The following is an 18714-nucleotide window of genomic DNA, read 5'->3' as shown; positions in this document are numbered from 1 at the left end:
AAGATAATATCGTCATTACGCTCATGCAATCACATGCGCACGCCTGCATTGCTTAAATTTGAGATACTTCGTATACTTTTGGGAAAATGTTGTTTACATCTTAAATGCATAGATTTTGCCTTCTTTAATGAAACTTACATGGAATATGGCACGAAAAGGGAGTTGGGGGAGCGTTTGGGGAACATCTGTAACGGTTCCCGTTACAATTAGCACTAGTTTCGTTTGAAATTTGATTTTTTTTTTCTAGAATAACACAATTCCAAGAAATGGCGACTTTCAGCATAGTAGAAAGAAATACACGTTTCCTCCCTGTGTTTCCCATCTAGAATTACAAGTTTGGCATTTTTTTCATGCTACTTACAACGAATTTCATGCCTATTTCGGTCAGAAATGTTAAAATCCGAACCCGATTCTCTGTTTTCCTTTTCCATAATTACAAAACTGCCTTGCATCTCTCGCTCATGTTTCTCACATGCTCTTAAATAATTTATCGCCATCCATTTCAAACATAAAACAACTCAAATCGGATGTTTTCAAACATCTCTTTAATACATGTATAATGCACATATGATGCAGGTACACATGGGACATTTCACAACGTTTTCACTTACGCTTCCGTCTTGATGCGCAGATCAAATGCATGTTATTCATATTAATAGGTATATCATAATTTTACTCAGACCCTACCCCTTACATCTTAACTTGGAAACAATCTCATTCAACAGGTCGGAGAGAATAGTCGAAATCGGGTATTATCCGTGAAATCGCGTATAATACTCGATATTAGGGTATCGTTGAATCAGCGAAATCGGGTATAGTAGGTGTAAACACCTAATAAAACTTAAAGAATGGGATGGCGCATGTTGCCGGATTAACTTTCATCTAGATACACATGTTTTATTAAGGTATCACTAGCCAAGTAAGAATTTGGGCTTCAAGATTAATGCGCTCGGGACAACAAATACCCGTGGAGCTCAGTACATTTCATGATCTGCACACAAAAAGGCGTTCGATTTGCTTTATATTTTACCTTATGTTGAAAGTATATGCATCTTCCTAATGTTCATTCCCAAAACAACAGAATTGTAAAGTATCAGAATTCGGGAATTTATAATAATTCCACATCAACACGACAAACATGAACAATTTGTAAATAAATCAAATTATACGGAAACACATTTCACACACCAGATATGATGCCATGTAACAAGGGATTGTCTATTGTATCTAGGCGTCATTAATTATGCTTCATTAATTACTTTCACATTCATCTTGTGCATAAAATCAAATTTATTTTTGAATGTATAAATAATATAATGATAAAAATGTCTAAAATTTCGGCTAAAAGAACCCTCTTTCTCTTTTTAAAAAAATCTTTTCTTTTTTATTTATCATTCATATTTGCAGAAAATGTCTTCAAAATTTTAGCCGAGACAGTGATAGTTTCAGGAATACAGTTTATAAGAGAACATAACTGCTGATCTTTTGATTTCGCTAAGTCATCAATATTTTACCATTTTCTGGCGACTTCAAAAGGGGGGGGGGGCTAAAGGCTTCTTGTTCACCTCTGACAGAACAACCTCAACTGTGTTCTACATTTGTCTAAGAGACCTCTCTTTGAATGGCACGGTCGGTTAAACTCGGTCAAATATTTTTAATCGTAGGGAAAGGGGGGGGGTTTAGGTTCGAACTTTAGTACCTAATTTTTTCTCCAAACACCAAAATTTTACCCATTTTTAGCCTATACTGCGAGGTGTCTTTGGAAAGTGGGGGGGGGGGGGGGCTTAACCTATGTGACAAGGTTCAATGTCTTTACTAAGTATATATTGGGGAAAAAAGGGGGGCTAAGCTCCCCTAGCCCCCCCCCCCCCTGGTTCCGACGCCTATGATAAAGAAAGGAAGTGGCTACGATTTTTAAGAAATTTTAATGTCCAATGAGGAATTATATTCCCAAAAAGTAGGACAAGAGTTTCCAAGGCAATTGAACACTCCATTATTTCAGATTGTTCATTAACATGTTCATAAACGTAAAATGTATAATAAATGTGAAAATTTGACTATGTAATTCATTTATCAATATGACTGTACCTCGATCTATATTGAGAAATTCAATATATTTTAACTTTATGAAAAGATGTACACATTTGACTTTTATTTATACCCCCCTCCCCACAAAAAAAAAACACGAAAATCCTGTTCATATGACTTCCCACTCTCAATTTTCACACAAATGCATAAAATAAAGGTAAAATAGTATATTTTGTATCGATTAAAATGCAACCAAAAAATTTACGGTGTCTTTGAAATAAAAATTTCATGCTAAATTGACATAAAAATGATACTCAGCTTCAATTAGCTATTTTCAAACTGTTTTCCCGTGGGTATTTATTTCATCTTATTTTATTTTCTTTTTTATAATAACGTTGGTATTCTATAATGGCAGAGATATACAATTATGACTCGCTTATATACAGTACTCTCTAACTGTTAGGAGTAATTTATATTTCACGAGAAAGGGACGCCATATATTTTTCAGTAAAAATACATAACACGGCGTTAGTCGTTTAATTTCTTTAAAATTTAACGTTTTGTGAATAGTGCACAAATTAGAAAATAAAGTATATGGAATACTTTAATGGGAAATAAAGACAAACGAAGTGAAGTTATTTGTTTTTAGAAATTATATTGTGTCCTTTTTGTTACCCCAGCAGTGTTTGTCGTGTGATTTTAAACTTATTTGACAAACGTATGAATTAGGTTTAATAAAAATAAATCCACAAGATACTGATGTACAAGTAACAGTTACTGGCATAATGCGCCGTTGCTTTATTCTTTAGTTTTTATAGAAAGTTGCACGGAATACCCGATTTCGCGGATTCAACGATACCCTTATATCGAGTATTATACGCGATTTCAACGATAATACCCGATTTCGAGTATTCTCTCCGACCTGTTCAAGCTCATATATACACCTAGGAGCGTGTTACAATGTTTTTTATGTGCTCTCTTTGCGTGATCAATGAAATCGTGGTTATCCCCGAGTCGACTCGTATAATCCAGGAAGTCTGTCTAGGGTATATATATAGGGTATACCAACTGCGAGCCCGATCTAAAATCCTAGTAGAGAAATGAGAATTTTGCTGTTTTATTTATTTTCTTGCTTTTTTTCTACTTTTTTCAGCCCAAATGATATTGAAACACTTAAAAAGGTGGAAAGACGTCTCATTGTTCTCTGAACAATTAGTTTACTAGTTTCTCTTTTTCTTTGTTTTCATTACTTCATGGCCTTTTTCTTTGAAATGAAGAAGGGTCGTCCCGGAAAGTATTTTTAAAAAATGGTTTTTATATTATATATTTCATCTCTCTCTCTCTCTCTCTCTCTCCTTTGTATGGCACACAGTATCTGTCACGTACCTAAGGTTCCCGTGACAGGTCCCGCCAGAAAGAGTTTGTATTTGTCTGTTTCACTTGAAATGGAGAAACTTTCGTACAATTCGTACAGATCAGTACCATTATCTAGTTTGACAGAAACATAGAGGGATGAGGCCGCTCTCTTTGTGAGCTGATGGATCACGTCATTTCCTGTTTAAGGTAGATTTGGAATTAATCAATTACTATAATGTTGAAATGACATTTCAAATGATTATGCTTTATTATTCTTAATATAATTATTCATCCAATTTTTGACTGGATTTTTATATGTATATTTACCGATCCAGATATCCTGTTCCGGGACACCAAAACCATTCTTATAATCTGACCAATTCCTGTCAAAGCTCAAGGATCCGTTTTTTCTCTTTTGAATTGCCTTTTTAAAAATGTATATTTTATTTAAAATCATTGTGATGAACACCTGTCTTTTTAGTGTGTTATAAGTGTGTACTTTCCCCTACTGGTCTCTTGAATTACAAACCATGTTCATATAAAATTAAAACACATGGAATCAATTAATAAAGTTATTATTGGAATTATATAAAATTATATCATAATAGAATAGAAACAACACACCGTCCATCCCCCTCCCATTGTAGTCATGTCACAAAACACCCTGACTGGAATAGAGCTCGTACCATAAGGAAAGATGTCGTACACTCCTGTATATGTGTAATTGTTATCCAGGAGATCCATACAATCTCTAGCGAGAACTAAATAGAAAATAAAAAGAAAATTCAACACTGCATTTTATATGAAAAGAATTACAAACAGTTGCAAGAATATTTAAAGATATTAAGGAAAACAACTGTATATACAAGCTTAATCGGGAAAATTGTAATGATTGGAATGTGAATGAAATGAACACCCTGGTGCATGAGTTCATGTTTATAGAACTAAACTGCATTTTTCATTTTAATTTTGAATAAGTTTGTTATCTATTCTAATTTAAATATTTTCAATTAAGAATAAAATGTATTTTAGTAGGTAATTCATCCTTTAACAGCACTTGGTCGTGCTGACAAATAGAATTCTGCTATAAGGCGAAATGCGATTATTTGTCGGAACGAATAGGTGCTATTTTAGGACTGGCGACTTCAAAAAACTAGATGCTCTCATGAGACAGTAATATATACCTGAACTAAAGTGTTTCCCTCTCAATACACATTCCTTTATATATAGGGCTTTCCGAGGAAAAAGTCAAAATAATTCTAAACTTTACACAGTACATGTTTTCATCAAAACGAGCATTAAAATCTCAGGTGACCATGTAACCTGTGTATTTCATATACATAATTAATTACAAGTCTGAGATAACAGATTTAAATGATGTTAATTAGATTCTGATAAATGTTTTGCCCAAAACTGCAATTTTTTATATTTATTTTATCAATAACAAATAATATTTTACTAAAAAGTTTTTTTGATAAATTTATCATAGTGTGCCAATTTTAGTATGTATTCGGTCAAGCAAAAGATAACCCTTGATATTCCAACCCAAACAAATCTCTAAACAACCCCATACACATACACACAAACACACATTTTTGAAATAGGCCTAGATGGCAAAGTTATGTTAAAACATCGTTTGTTATAATTCAAAATTTGTTCTTGCATATGCGAACATTTTTTTTTATTTCTACATCACCTTGGGTCCTTGTCGCCCATTATCATGTTATATATGACTCAGTGTTCCAGCTAGGGGGAAATAGAGGGGCGCTGCACCCCGCCCTCAAATCAGTGCGCCCATCTGCCCATAACAGGCGCCCCTGTGTCCCTTGTGAGTCACCAATATCATTCTGACTGTCCTTTTAACTCATTAGAATAATTAGTGTGTTCCAAGCCAGATTACCTTAGGCTAATCAAGAAGTTGTCAGACAGTCGGTTAGTACAAGTTAAGGTATAGATTGGGCAAAAATAAACCAAAATGCAAATAGTTTAAATTTTTAAAAAAGGGTCAAAGATCATTGCATACCACAGTAGGCAAATTTCACATTGTGAACTTATTTCCAGTTGTCGACATGACATTAAGTTATAATTACAGGTTTTAGATCGTTCTAATAAACGTCTAATAAATGTCTTTCGGTGAATAATTGCATACATGTATATGTTTTACATTAAGAATTCAGAAAGGAAATAACAAAATTTTTTACAAATATTAAATTTCTTCTTTCCAGTGTCAATGGTAGGGATGCCACATTTCCTTAATATTAAGAAGAAAAGTCAAATTTGTGAGAGTGCAAGAATGTGTGAATCAGACCCATTCAAAATTTTGAAGTTTCAAAAAATCTGACATGAAAATAAAATTTTTCATATATTTTTGTGTAAACTGCTTTTAAAATATATAACAGGTTGGGACCAATCGCCCAAATGGGATATAATAGTCCGTTTGGTATATAATATCTCAAATGGGCTATAAATTTACAGTGCAAAAATTGAACATTTTTATCTTGGCTATAAATATCATAAATCCGCATCAGGACACTTAAAAAGAAATAACTTGTGGTTGACAAGTTTTCCTGTATGCCGATTGTTTAGGAGATTGATCCCTCGGAAGTTTAGTGGGGGATCAATCTAACAAACGGTAGGCTTGCAGAAAATCCTGCTTTCCAAAAGTTATTCATTTTTAACGCTCTTGATGCAGACGTGTCCTTTCGATCAGAAAGGCTTGGCATGATAAAGATCCCTCGCTGCTCAATGGTCTTCTGTGCCTAGTAAATGTCAAAATTTGAAGCCCTTCAACAATATTTAGTGACTTTAATCTTTCTTTGAGTTCTTGGTTGAAGAATATATCCTAATATATCAAGTGAATTTCAAATTAAGAATGTAAACTTGCTCAAAGTTTTACTATTGCAGAAATTTTAACAGCTAGGTTAAGGACTCCCTTATGTACCTCAATGTATGCAGAGCTTCGGGAAATCGATTATGACGTCATGGTATAATTGTGTAAATGAATCTCAGCGAATAAATACTTATATTCTTTTTCATACACTCATTTCTCATAAATATTGCAAATATCTTATGTTTACGTTATAAAACTATTTGAATACAAATTAAAGCCATCTTGATCTCGCTGTACTGATTATGGTGACGTCGATCATAGACTTGTTTGACACGCAGTTTCGCTTTACTTGAGACGTAGATGAAGCTATTATTGAAGCTTGTAAATGTGAAACTCAAAACTAAACAGGCTTGATCTGACTAAAATTAAGTCATATTTTTGAATGCAGTAATCAATATTTTCCAGTCTTATTTAATTAAGCGACTAGGCTTTATATGAAGCCGCAGTAATGCACATTTATATAATTTTAAAGCACTTTTCGGGTTAAGGAATTTGTCCTAAACGAAACACAATCAATTTGATGGTAAACAATTATTCAATTAACAATTATTCGTAGATCATTGAACTTTACGATCTTTGTAGTCCTACACCTTTTTTTCTAATTTTAAACGTGTCACGTGACAAACATCTGATGAAAGTGAAGTCCCTTTAGCCGACCTCAGAAGGGATCCCAGGCATGCAAATACAATAGTAGAATTCCCATTAAATAAAAAAAACATACTAATTTATATAATATCAACTTTATATTGATTTTTACGGAATATTTTCAGATGTATTTCCTATTGACGGCCTTAAACCAAACTGCGATTATATAATTTTTTATATCAATGCCTCCCTTTCAGCATTAACTTTTTTATCCTCCAGTAATAATAAAAATTATACAGAGTATCTTTGAATTATTTTTTCGATGATATTGTCAAAACTATAGAGAAAATATTGAAAATTAAGAACAAAACATAACAAATAACATTCGAAATCATAATTATAAATTTTTTTAAAAATCAGTTACATAAAATAAAATGCCATATAGGATTCAAAGGGGGAGAAAGCTAAATCTTAGACAAAAAATATGATAAATAAGTTACTGTTTTTGATAATACTGGGAAATTATTCTTTTGCAATTATCTCTTCGAACTTACCGGTATATAAGTGCAATCATAGTTCAATAATAGTAAAATGAAGTGTAATGAACGTCAGCAGTCAATTTGTAGTGCTATTAGGGATATATACATTTAAAAAACAAATGAAGCATGTTATACCAACAGTGTTATCTCTAGTGCTTTAAGTGATTTAAATTTTTTATAATAAAAAGTAATACGTACAATCATGAAAGAAATATCTCCACCCTTTCTCTTCTTCTGTAGTTGACGACATGTTGAGTTTCCTGTGGAGCCGACACTTCTTTAATCTATCATTAAATCCAAAGACGCCGCAATCTTTCTGACACTTCTCTGCACAGTCTTTGAACGATATAGAATACTGTCCTAAAAGTTCGTCATCTGACTTTTTATCGTCAAAGTCCACGCTTCTGGCATATCTCCGAGAAAACATGGCAGACAGAGGCACTGTTAAGCAGGCAGCAATTAAAAAGACAACCAGAAGATTGCTCATGTTAATTGTTCTTTGTGTATTACACCAGTTGTACGGTTTCTGTAAAGAAATTGCGAGCTTATCTTCCAGCTAGCGGGTATAAATATCAAAGCCTAAGTGCATTGCGTTCCAGTGATTGGCTGATTGTTACGTATTTTACTATCTCTGATAGATCGATTGGAGAACAAGAATGACTGAATCTTTACTTGGACTAAATCTGAAAATGATACCCTTAACCTTGTTTTAAAAAATGTCCGTTGAATATTATAAAAATGCCGTCCATTTGTCTTTCATAGTTTCGTCTGTAAAACTTTGGTGTACCCATCTCTGATTCTCAACACCTTTTATAACACTTCATGAAATTTAATGAAAATTTCTTAGAGAATTAATACACAGTGCTGTTGAACACATTTTTAGTTTATCTATTAGCAAAAACTAGTTTATTAATGTATTTGTGACAGTGATTGAAAATTACAAAAAATATACACTTTTTGAATGTTTGAATAAAAGGTGTTTTAAATATTACTGATAGTAAAACTCAGTTACTATAGAAAAGGATATGTTAAAATTTTCTTAAATTATTTCAATTTTTATTTCTAAATGTGAGGAAAAACGCATTAAAAAAAATTAAGATCTTTGATAAACGTCTGTATATAAGAGTTGTACTCCTTTTAAGAATATTTGAGAATCTTCACTTCCCAAGGATAGTTACATATAATTTCCAGCATTTCTGATACAGTGACTCTTGAGAAGAAGGCCTTTTACTATACATTTCAATGCAAAACTCCGATTCTCTTTTGTGGCCCCGCCCTACTCCCGGAGTTCCTGATTTTAACAATATGGCTTATTTTATCAATTAATGATTCGTTGATTTGTTGTTAATCGTGACATTGTTAGTCAACGTCCAAATTCGGTCAATTTATAAGTTTTCCGAAAATCTAGGAAATGCTAAAATACTGAAATAAATGCAATATTATAATATTGGTACACGCTGACAAAAATGATGTAAGTAACCGTATTTCCATTGGCGTAAGCAATTAAGGAAAAAAGAACCTCCATGAAGGTTGATTAAAAGTGCCACCGCCTTTTGGAAGTTCGTTTTTCCCCGTTCACAAATTAAGCGCCAACAATGTACATGTACTCTTTACAAAAATGCATCTGAGATCGAAACATTCTATATAAAGATGCTTAGTATTTGGAAAATAACTGTAATATGAAGATTAGAGGGTGTGAGAGAAAACCTGGTTTTCTTGGGAATAGAAATAAAGTGAGAGGGCAGTTATCTGCAGAAAGTGAGGACGGATTGCTCTCATAACGTGACGTCACATACTTAACTTGACGTTACTACGAAATCTCCCCCGGATTTTACAATTGCCCATGTTCAGAAATCTCTTATGACCCTATGGTTCATTGGAAAGAAGTGAAAATCTCCAGTATTGTATCTGTCACATTAAAATCTAAATCTATTTGAATTGCTATATTTGAACGTGCAGGCAAAATTCTATTATCCAGTGGTGAGCCTCCGTTTTTCACTGTGTACATTTTTAATCCTTTTAAAGCCTCAGATCACTGGACCTTGAAAGTAGGTTTGAGTCCGTGCGGCAGTTGGGCACGGCAGTCCTGATAGAGAAGGACGTTCCTATACTTCTCTAGATTTTGGTACATTTTGTGCAATAAAATAGTCATTGCAGACTTCACCATAGCATAGCCGTAATTGTCAATATGTAGTGTCCTACTTTTCTGAGGTAAGCCTTGTTTTTATTATTAACTAAAATGCCAATGCTGTAAATATCTTATAACAGCCAGTTTCGGAATTTCTCAACATAGTCAGTCTTAACCGTTTTGCTATTTGAGATTTATCATCTTTTATATTTCTTTATACGTTATTTATATGTACATTTAGTCAAAAGTGTTCGAGTAATGATTGTACGGTTTCCCGTTCGTGTCTTTTAGTATGTGATTCGTTCTGTAATATTTGTTACAAAGTGTAAACTAAAGGTGTGATTTGTAGTAAAGCATCTTTATGCTATTGTACGCCATAGTACATGTGTATGCACAGTTTAAACTTACAGTGTGTAAAGTATATGTCTACCTTGACATTATATGGTGCATGCGTAATCAACAGGTCCTCATCCTGTGTGTGTAGATGTCCCTGTACCAGACACGGCCACATCTAGAGTCTTGAGCGCAAGACGTTTACCTTTACATTGTGTGTGTATGTTTGTGCAGGCCTCCACGACAGTAGGACAGGAGGAAGGATTTCCAAACCAGTCCTGAGACCAATTGTATCCGTATTAAGGACAATGCACGTCATCGCCCAGCTGAACACTGACAGTTATCCAGTTTATTTTGTATATTTTGATTTATTAAATGTAATGTTTATAATTTAAAGAAAATTTTGTTGTAAATTAATCAATTAGAAGGGCAGTTTGGATCAACATCCCATAAGCTTGGTCATTAACATGACAATATCAAATTGGCTCCATTTCATAAATATGTCTAATGCTTGTTTTTATCATGTCACGAGAAAGTCCACGAAATTTTGGATCAACCCTCGTATTTTGGATATCCCATAACAAACATGAATATTGCTATTTTTTTCAAGAAGATAAAAGTTCAACATGCATTTTGCGTATAGTAAAAACCATAACACAGACAGGGGTCAAACGTTTAAAATATGCGTTTAGCTTTGGCTTCACAAACGTTCAACGCCGTAAAGGGAAACGTCAGAAGCCAAAAATTTACTTTCACATTGAACAGAAACTATTGCTATGCTTCGGTTGTTAAAAAAAAATTAACTTACCCGAGGGAAAAACAGTTATTTTTAAATGTATATGTACATTTATATTATTAAAAGTAAAAAAATAAAAATGTAGATATAAGCATTATAATTTTCTGCAAAAAATTGGTTCAGAACTAATTATAATACGGAGTGTTATTCAAATTTTTTGCACACATAGTTACAGATGAATTAATGCTAAAATTTTGAAGAGTACCTATATCTCATCCAAAACTTTTTTTTACACCACGGAACAAAATGTAGATAATTTCACAGTCATTGTGTCTTCCTGTTAAATGTTGATCTGAGTTTTCCCTTTTTTTCCGGTCATAGACTTTACAACTATTCTCTTATGGGAGGCGGGGGTATTATTTAATCAGCTCAGTTCTCACAGTTCCTCTTGTATAAAGAACTATATGCGGTATATTGCATATATTTGCCCCCACAAAAGTCAAATTTTGAAAACTTCCTGAAATGTGCTGAATTCAATAAATTGTATGAGAAATATAAATTAACAGAAAATATTATAGTTTCAAAGCAGTGTATTTACAATTTTTGTTTTTATGACGTCACAAACTAGTCCGATTTTGTATCTTTTTTCAGAAAGAGGACAAAATGGACAAAATTTCAACAATTTTAGCTTTAAAATTTATAGAGCGCAAGTTTGTTCAGGAACAATATTGACATATTTCATTGATATTATCATTCTACACATTATATTAAAATATTGATCCTGAACACACATGCGCTCGGTAATTTTTATTCAAAATATCGACGAAATATGTACATTTTTAAGTAAAATTCGTAAAAAATTGAAATTTACGCCATGTTTGTGACGTCATTACGTACAAATGACGTCATTACTTATGAAAATATTCAGTGCTTTGAAGTCAGCATATACCCCCCTGTTTAAGAACTTAATTAAATATATCTCCATCAATGTTTGATTTAGGGGGCAGATATTGGTTATTACCGAATAAAGTTCTTTCAATTAAGTGAATTCTTTACCAGTGCAATCTATTTACATTTAGCTATTATACTAAATGGACAACAAAATATTTACATTTATACTTAGTCAAGTGAAATTTCATGTTTTTTCTTCTTGATACTAACATACTGTTAGAATCGTTATGTAATACTTGTAATCGCTTTAATTTTCATTGAATTTACACAAACAAAAGACTTATTATGATGATAAAAAGAAGTTTTCTATCTCACTGCCTTTTAATTAACTGTGTATATGAAATATTCATAAGTATTCCACTGAAAAAGCTCTCCAAGGCAGTTTTAACTTATATAAAAGCTTTAATTCTTTGCTGCTATTATACTGTTGTCCACTTATGACATGCAGTTTATATCACATGATGTCCTCTTTACATTTGTAGTCATCAATAATATATATTTTATTGATGAAAATTGATGATAAAATCCATCGCTTCCTGATATTTAATTTGTGATTGGTTTTCATGTATGGAAATTTCTATTGATTAAATGCTAAAACATCGCATATATTCAACAAAGGTAAAATGTTAAAACGCAAGCCACAAAAAATATACACAATCAAAAAATGGTGTTTCTTAACAAAAAAACTGCTGTAGAGAAAAAAAGGAACTTCAGAACACATTCAACATATTGATGACGTTTAACGAATTTTTCGTTTTCTTTCACATGCGAGTAACAGAAGTCTGTTCACTTTGTGCATTAAATGGCACTGTAGATATACCAACTGATTGATCTACAACTCATTTTCTATTTGAAGCATTAAAATTAAAAAGAGACGTGGTGCTTTCATATCCTATTAAAAAAATCTTCTAAAAGTCCAGGTCTAGGGGAACTGGCTTTATGCAATGTTCTTGAATTTTTAGGTTAACAGGTATAATTGAGTACTTTCAGTGAAGAAAAATAATATGAGAGATCTATAAAATAAAACATGTCCATTAATCATCAGAAACAGTTCTATCATTTACTAGTTGCATATTTTAGATCAGAGGTTGCGCTCTATATTAAATATAACAAAATAGTTTTAAAAATTGGCCATTTTTGTAGACTTTTTCAAAATAGGAGGAAATTGACGCATTTCGTGACGTCATAATGCCTTGAATACTCAGAAAGTGACGTCATTTTTTATAGATATGCAGTCACCAAAGATCTAAGTAATTTTTAGTGCATTGTTAACTAAAACTATGCAGCTTTCAGTTTTTTAGAAATTCACAGGACCAAATAAGGCAAACATGAACCTTGTTCGTTTCACCGAAAAATATTTATAACCGAATTAGACCTTTTAAGGTTGTATGAGTGTGAGCATTTTACATAACACAAATTGGAATTAAAGTCGCATTTAAAGTAATGTCAGTAAAAGTGTATATTAACCATTTTTGTTAACTTTACATAATTAAATAATTCATAATATTGTAAAATCAACTTTATTACTTATTTTTTTCTGATTAAAAATGGGTATTAAAATATCTGCATTGTCATCGAGTACGTCTCGTACATTTACGACAACAGACCCGTTTCCGATCTCCATAGTAACGACAGCGCAGGATTTCCCGAAATGATGAACAACGGAAAATGGGACGTGCAAAGGGCAGCTTTGCCGCCCGCAAACGGTTTTTAAGATACAGAAACCAATCAGAAGAAGAAGTTGATGTAGTGTCTATTCCAAAAATCGGTAAGGAAAAAAGTATCGGATATATGTAACACGCCAAACACGGTTACGGGGGCTCAAAATTTCACCTGTTACTGTGTGCCCATTTTACAGTCTAATCAATAAGACTAAGTGCCAGTTTTATATATCCCAAAGGCTAGACAATGTGTTAAATAAACGTTATTGGGCTGCACATAATTTAGGTCTAATATCAACGAGAAATCAAATGTATTATGAACGATTCGGTAGACAGACTACTCGGCCCAACGACACCTCGGCCCGTGATGGTTGACACCTCGGCCCTGACAGGTCGGCTCAAAATCATTGACACCTCAGTCTGCATGTCGGTTCACCACCAGTTTTTGTTTATTTTCTTTGCAGAGGTTGCACATATTGAAATGAAATTTGGTTTTCAGATTTATCATAGACTATATAAGTCAAGCTTTGTTTGTAAGATCAGGGCATTGTTTTCAGATTTATATCCCCTCAACTTAGAAAAATTCCAATTACCAGTATCTTGGAGAATGGGGAAGGAGCAATAAGTGTTTTACAAACATATCTTGTTCAAGGACTTGTTAATCTTCAAATATCCTTGTTATTTCACAGGCAGCAGAATACGTCTACAAATGAAGTTAATAGGGAAGGACCTTCGCTGGCTTCTGGATGTGCTGCAGAGGAGTTCTCTTGATAACCATAAACTACCAGCAACGATAGGTTTTTATGGGTAAATTTTTTACCTTTATCATGGAATTTGACTAACTTTTGAAAAACTTTAACCCAGGACATACTAACTGAACTGAGTGTGAAATTTGATTTACTTTTGAAAAAGTCCAGTCTAGTGGATAATTTTTAAATGGTAATGATACATCACTTAGGCCTATATGTATTCTTTTGTATTAATTGTGTTGTATTTGGTAGGGGAGTATCACATTTATTATACCATATCTTTTCTAGTTAAGTTTACCTTTAAGGTAGGATTCTTCTCATATTTCTAATATTTAAAAATTAATGAAATTTTCACAGAATCAAGAAGACAATACCAGTAAGTGATAGTATCAATGAGATTAAATTTGACCGTTTTATATTAGAGGCAAGGTCAGGTCAAGGTCATTATCTTTTTCCTTGACATTAATAATAAAAAATAACTGCTGCCAATCATGTGATTCCTACTTCTATTTCAAAAGTTTATTGATTGTTCTTTTTGCATAAAAACATATTACCATATCGGGTCTATAGAATGATGTTACCAAATTTACATAAATAATGTAACTTAACTGGACATAGGCTAATCCGAATTTTCTCTGTTTTTCTTAATTTTTTAGTATATATTAGTTATTTTCATATGTTTCCTATATTCAACTTTTTCTTATTTTCACATATAATAAAGTAGTCCTATAAATAAACAAAATGATACAAAAACAAAAAGTTGTGATCGTTTACTTAGAGAGAAAAAATACTTTTTATGGATTTTTGGCACAAATCTGTATTTTGATAGGAAGCGTATAAAAGCTAACAAAGTTCTAGTTTGTTTGAAAAATCATATTTATTTGATATATTTTGAAAGTTTAGTCCCTCATTATTATTCTAACTTACATTTGAAAATTTCTCCAAGACTTCGATTGAGTAAAAATTATTACTAAATTCATTGTTCTATTATAATTTTGAGGGGCAGAAAAGAAGATATTTTCATACGCCACCAATCCGCCAAAAATATAGTCCCTGCTAGTTTTCAAACGCAGTTTACCATTTCTATTTAAAGTTGTACAATTGTGATGAGGAAAGAAAAATATGATCTTTTAAATTACTTACATCTCAATATATAAGATATATAAGCAAATATACTTTGAATGTTTCATCTAGTCAGAAACCAGAGAAGAATCCTACCTTAAGTTAATAAATGAATATGAAATCATTTATTTTATTGTATTTTAGCTAGAGCGTATGCTACACATATACTATAAATTTCTGCCATCAATGGAGAAAATCACTTCAACCAGTACATATTTACATGTACAACCAAAGACTCCAATTTGTCCAAAAGTAAGAGAAATGACTGTTACTGAGAGGAAGGAAATGTACCACAATGACAGAGGTGAAAGCAGTAAACATAAGGACAAATCTTACAAGCTTTTTGGATTTTTTTGTTCACCAATGACATATTGTGGTGGTACTTGGTCATAATATAAGAAATTAATATGTTTCTGTACTTTTTCAAGTATTATACTGTCTTGTGAAATTATGGAAAGAATTGACACACAGGTTCATGGTTTTCTAGGAACTCTTCCATTATTTAAACTAGTCAAGTCATGTCTGAACTCATAATACATGAAATTATTGTTTTATATACTTGAAATGAAAGTTCAGATATAATATTTAAGACATAAATAACAAGTTTATAAACTTCAATTCCCATTGAAGTTTATAAACTTGTTATTTATTACTTATATATACATTTGAGAGAGACAATTTGAAAATTTTCGAATTTAAATTATTGCACTAACCGTCCGTCGTAGATTTTGAAAATGACGCAAGGTGTAAATCGGCTTGCATGGCGGTTACGCTTCGAATACATTAGGCTAAGGAATCTATTTCGAAGGGAAGTTTATGTGAAAGGCTACTTGTGATCAGTTATAGTGAACAGATTTTTGTCTTGGAATATTTTTATTCGTGAAAAATGATAATCGATGCTGATAAGACATAAGAAACACGTCTGAAGTTTGAAAATAAAAAGTTGGAGGAATTTCGGTCGCCGGAAAGGAATGGATGGATCCGATGGATTGAGACACTTGTCCGAGCCAGTTTATTTTTAATTTGATCAAAAACATTCTACGTTTTCAATAACTTAAGGCATACTTATCGTAAAACACTGATAAACACGGAGACACTGGCGACAGCTTTACACTGAACTACGAAAACGCCGAGGTGTTTGGCAGCTGTTCATGGCATGATATGCAATATTTTTCAACAGATTAACACATTTATCGTGAGTATAATTTAAAGACAAAATAAAAGTTTATCATGAAAATTTATCCAAAGGTTTTCCCAAAAAATAAGGATGTACGTTAGAGACTGAGAAGCTGACAAAAGTGAAGAAAAATGTAAATACACGTTACTCGTTAGGCTCCTATAGTTTTTTCTATGTACACAGGTTGAATCGATAGCCCAAAAACTGTATGAAAAAAACTTGTTTACATTTTAAATAAAATAATTATCATTTTACTTGCTTATTTTGTTCATTTTTATACATGAAAAGCAAGTAGAGCAGGTCATTTTATGATTTATGTACACGTAAATATTATTGCGCCGTGTGATTAGGTCACGTATTGACCTCTGACCTCTGACAAACTTCATACAGAATTGAAGATATTTTCTCTCTGTATGTTTATATAAGGGAGAGATACCACAAATGTATATATTATTTCATAAAATTTGTACAATATTTATTTTAATACATATTGTATAATTTGGAAATGTTATTGGAATAGTGTTGTCATAAACATGAAATTTGCAGAGAAAAGATGTTCAGAGGAAATTCAGGCTGAATATTTTCAAAATGGCTCCACTTTTTTCTGAATATTGGACTCATTGATTGATTGTTGTCATATTTCATGTAAAATCTATGCATTTTTGTTTCCATTACTCTGCATGTAGTAACATATGTGACAAGGATTCATATTTCTCATATCTCATTGTTATAGTCAATGGACAATATCTAGGTGGCATTGTAAGGATGTACATTAATTGTGAAACATTAACTTTTTTTTATTTAATAATTTTACAAATGAAAGTTGTTCAAGTAATATATATATCATAAAAATTGTGACATGTTCAATTTTATTTAGATCTCTTTTTTTATTGAAATGTAAATGAGGATCAATACTTTGAGAGAAGTCGTAAACATGAAAATTTTGCAGAAAAAAGCTGATCAGAGGAATTTCTGGCTAAATATTTTCATAATGGCTTCACTCTTTTTTCTGATACTTGGACACAATAATTGATTTGTGTTTTAGTTCAAGTAAAACCTATGCATTTTTTATTTCCATTACTCTGCATATTGTAAAATTTGTGTAAAAAGTCATATTCCTCATATTAAATTGTGTCGAATCATTGGACAATAGAGATGGCTATGGAGGACATTTAATGAAACATTGACTTTTTTTTATTTAACAAATGAATATTGTTCAGGTAATATATAGTTAATAGAATATTGTACCATGTTCATTTTCCATTTCAGTTGTTTTTTTTTTTTTTTTTGTATCATAAATGAAGACAAATTTAGAGCAGTTGTATTTATGAGAATTTTGCAGAGAAAAGCTGATCAGAGGAAATTCGGGTTAAATATTTTCAAAATGACTCCACTCTTTTTTCTGAAATTTGGATTGATTGTTATTATATTTTTAGAAAATAAATTGTTTTTTATGATTCCATTACTCTGTCTATGTTTTATAATTTGATTAAGATCCACAACTTTAGTATTTTGGTGAAAGAAATTATGCGTCGTAGGTGGCGCCGCAAGCACAGTTTATAATTTGTTAATTTTTTAAAAATTCTTTTAAGGTTACGAACAGATGTTCCAAGTTTAATAAAAATTAACATTTCAAAATTTTACATAATATTTGACCTATTTTTTGAAGTTGGTGTGCGGACTATATTTTTAAGGAAAATATCAAACAGAGTTACCTCCCTTAGTTTGGCAACCACTAGGAGGCAAACGGCTACACTCTTTTTCTTCATATTATAATCATGTCTTGCTTATACATATGTGTATCCATTAATACCAAAATCATTTGCTTTCCATTACTTTGATTTCACACTCGTACTACCTTATATCATTTAATTTCTATAAAATACTTGATTCTGATTGGATAAAAAATTCTTTTGATAAAGAGTTCGCTTTCACTAATCAGCCGGAACTACTTTGGCTGTCTTTACATATATATTAATTAAATACTTTTACTTTAATAAATATTTTCCTGAATTTCGAAACCTGTCCGTTACGTTCCTGACTTATTTTCTACTTTCGTTTCTTTTGTGAATTATCCCCCTTTGCTAAACTAATCACATCGTCTGCATAACAATACAGTTATGGGAAAGAAGGGAAGAAATCGTTTAATCGGCATACTTTTCTTCAATCTTTAACTTTAAGATATCTGGTATGAAGCAACAGAAAAAAAAATTATTATGCCACAAAAAAAGGGGAAAACCGTAAATCTGTGAAATCGTGGGAAACAAATGATCGAGAAAAACGACACTGCATGAATGAAGGAATTCAGACTCTTCAGGTTTTAAAGCATTGGCAGGTTGTGATACGTTTTTATATATTCGGTTTGAAATTCAGATGAAATGATGCGCAATATATTTGAGTAGCTTTCCTTAACATTTACGAACTTAGATAACTTACCGGGGAAAATATTCACAGAGGGA

At 32.0% G+C, this 18714-nt stretch overlaps 1 protein-coding gene across 1 annotated transcript; it reads right to left on the bottom strand.

Moving 5' to 3' along the window:
- Window positions 1–3406: 3406 nt before the first annotated feature.
- LOC134254639 (angiopoietin-4-like) lies at window positions 3407–7930 on the bottom strand. Its single transcript, XM_062737177.1, has 4 exons — window positions 7597–7930; window positions 4009–4145; window positions 3712–3808; window positions 3407–3582 (listed from the first exon to the last, which is right to left on the bottom strand). Exons 1-4 carry the CDS (start codon window positions 7883–7885, stop codon window positions 3407–3409), a joined length of 699 nt encoding a protein of 232 aa, XP_062593161.1. The 5' UTR covers window positions 7886–7930.
- Window positions 7931–18714: the final 10784 nt, after the last annotated feature.

The sequence above is a fragment of the Saccostrea cucullata genome, unplaced genomic scaffold, assembly GCF_032062105.1.
Source record: "Saccostrea cucullata isolate Sc308-1 unplaced genomic scaffold, CSIRO_AGI_Scuc_v1 ctg1267, whole genome shotgun sequence".
In the NCBI taxonomy this organism is placed as follows: Eukaryota; Metazoa; Mollusca; class Bivalvia; order Ostreida; family Ostreidae; genus Saccostrea; species Saccostrea cuccullata.
Note: the sequence above shows the minus strand (reverse complement) of the source record. Positions and strands in the feature narration are given on the sequence as shown.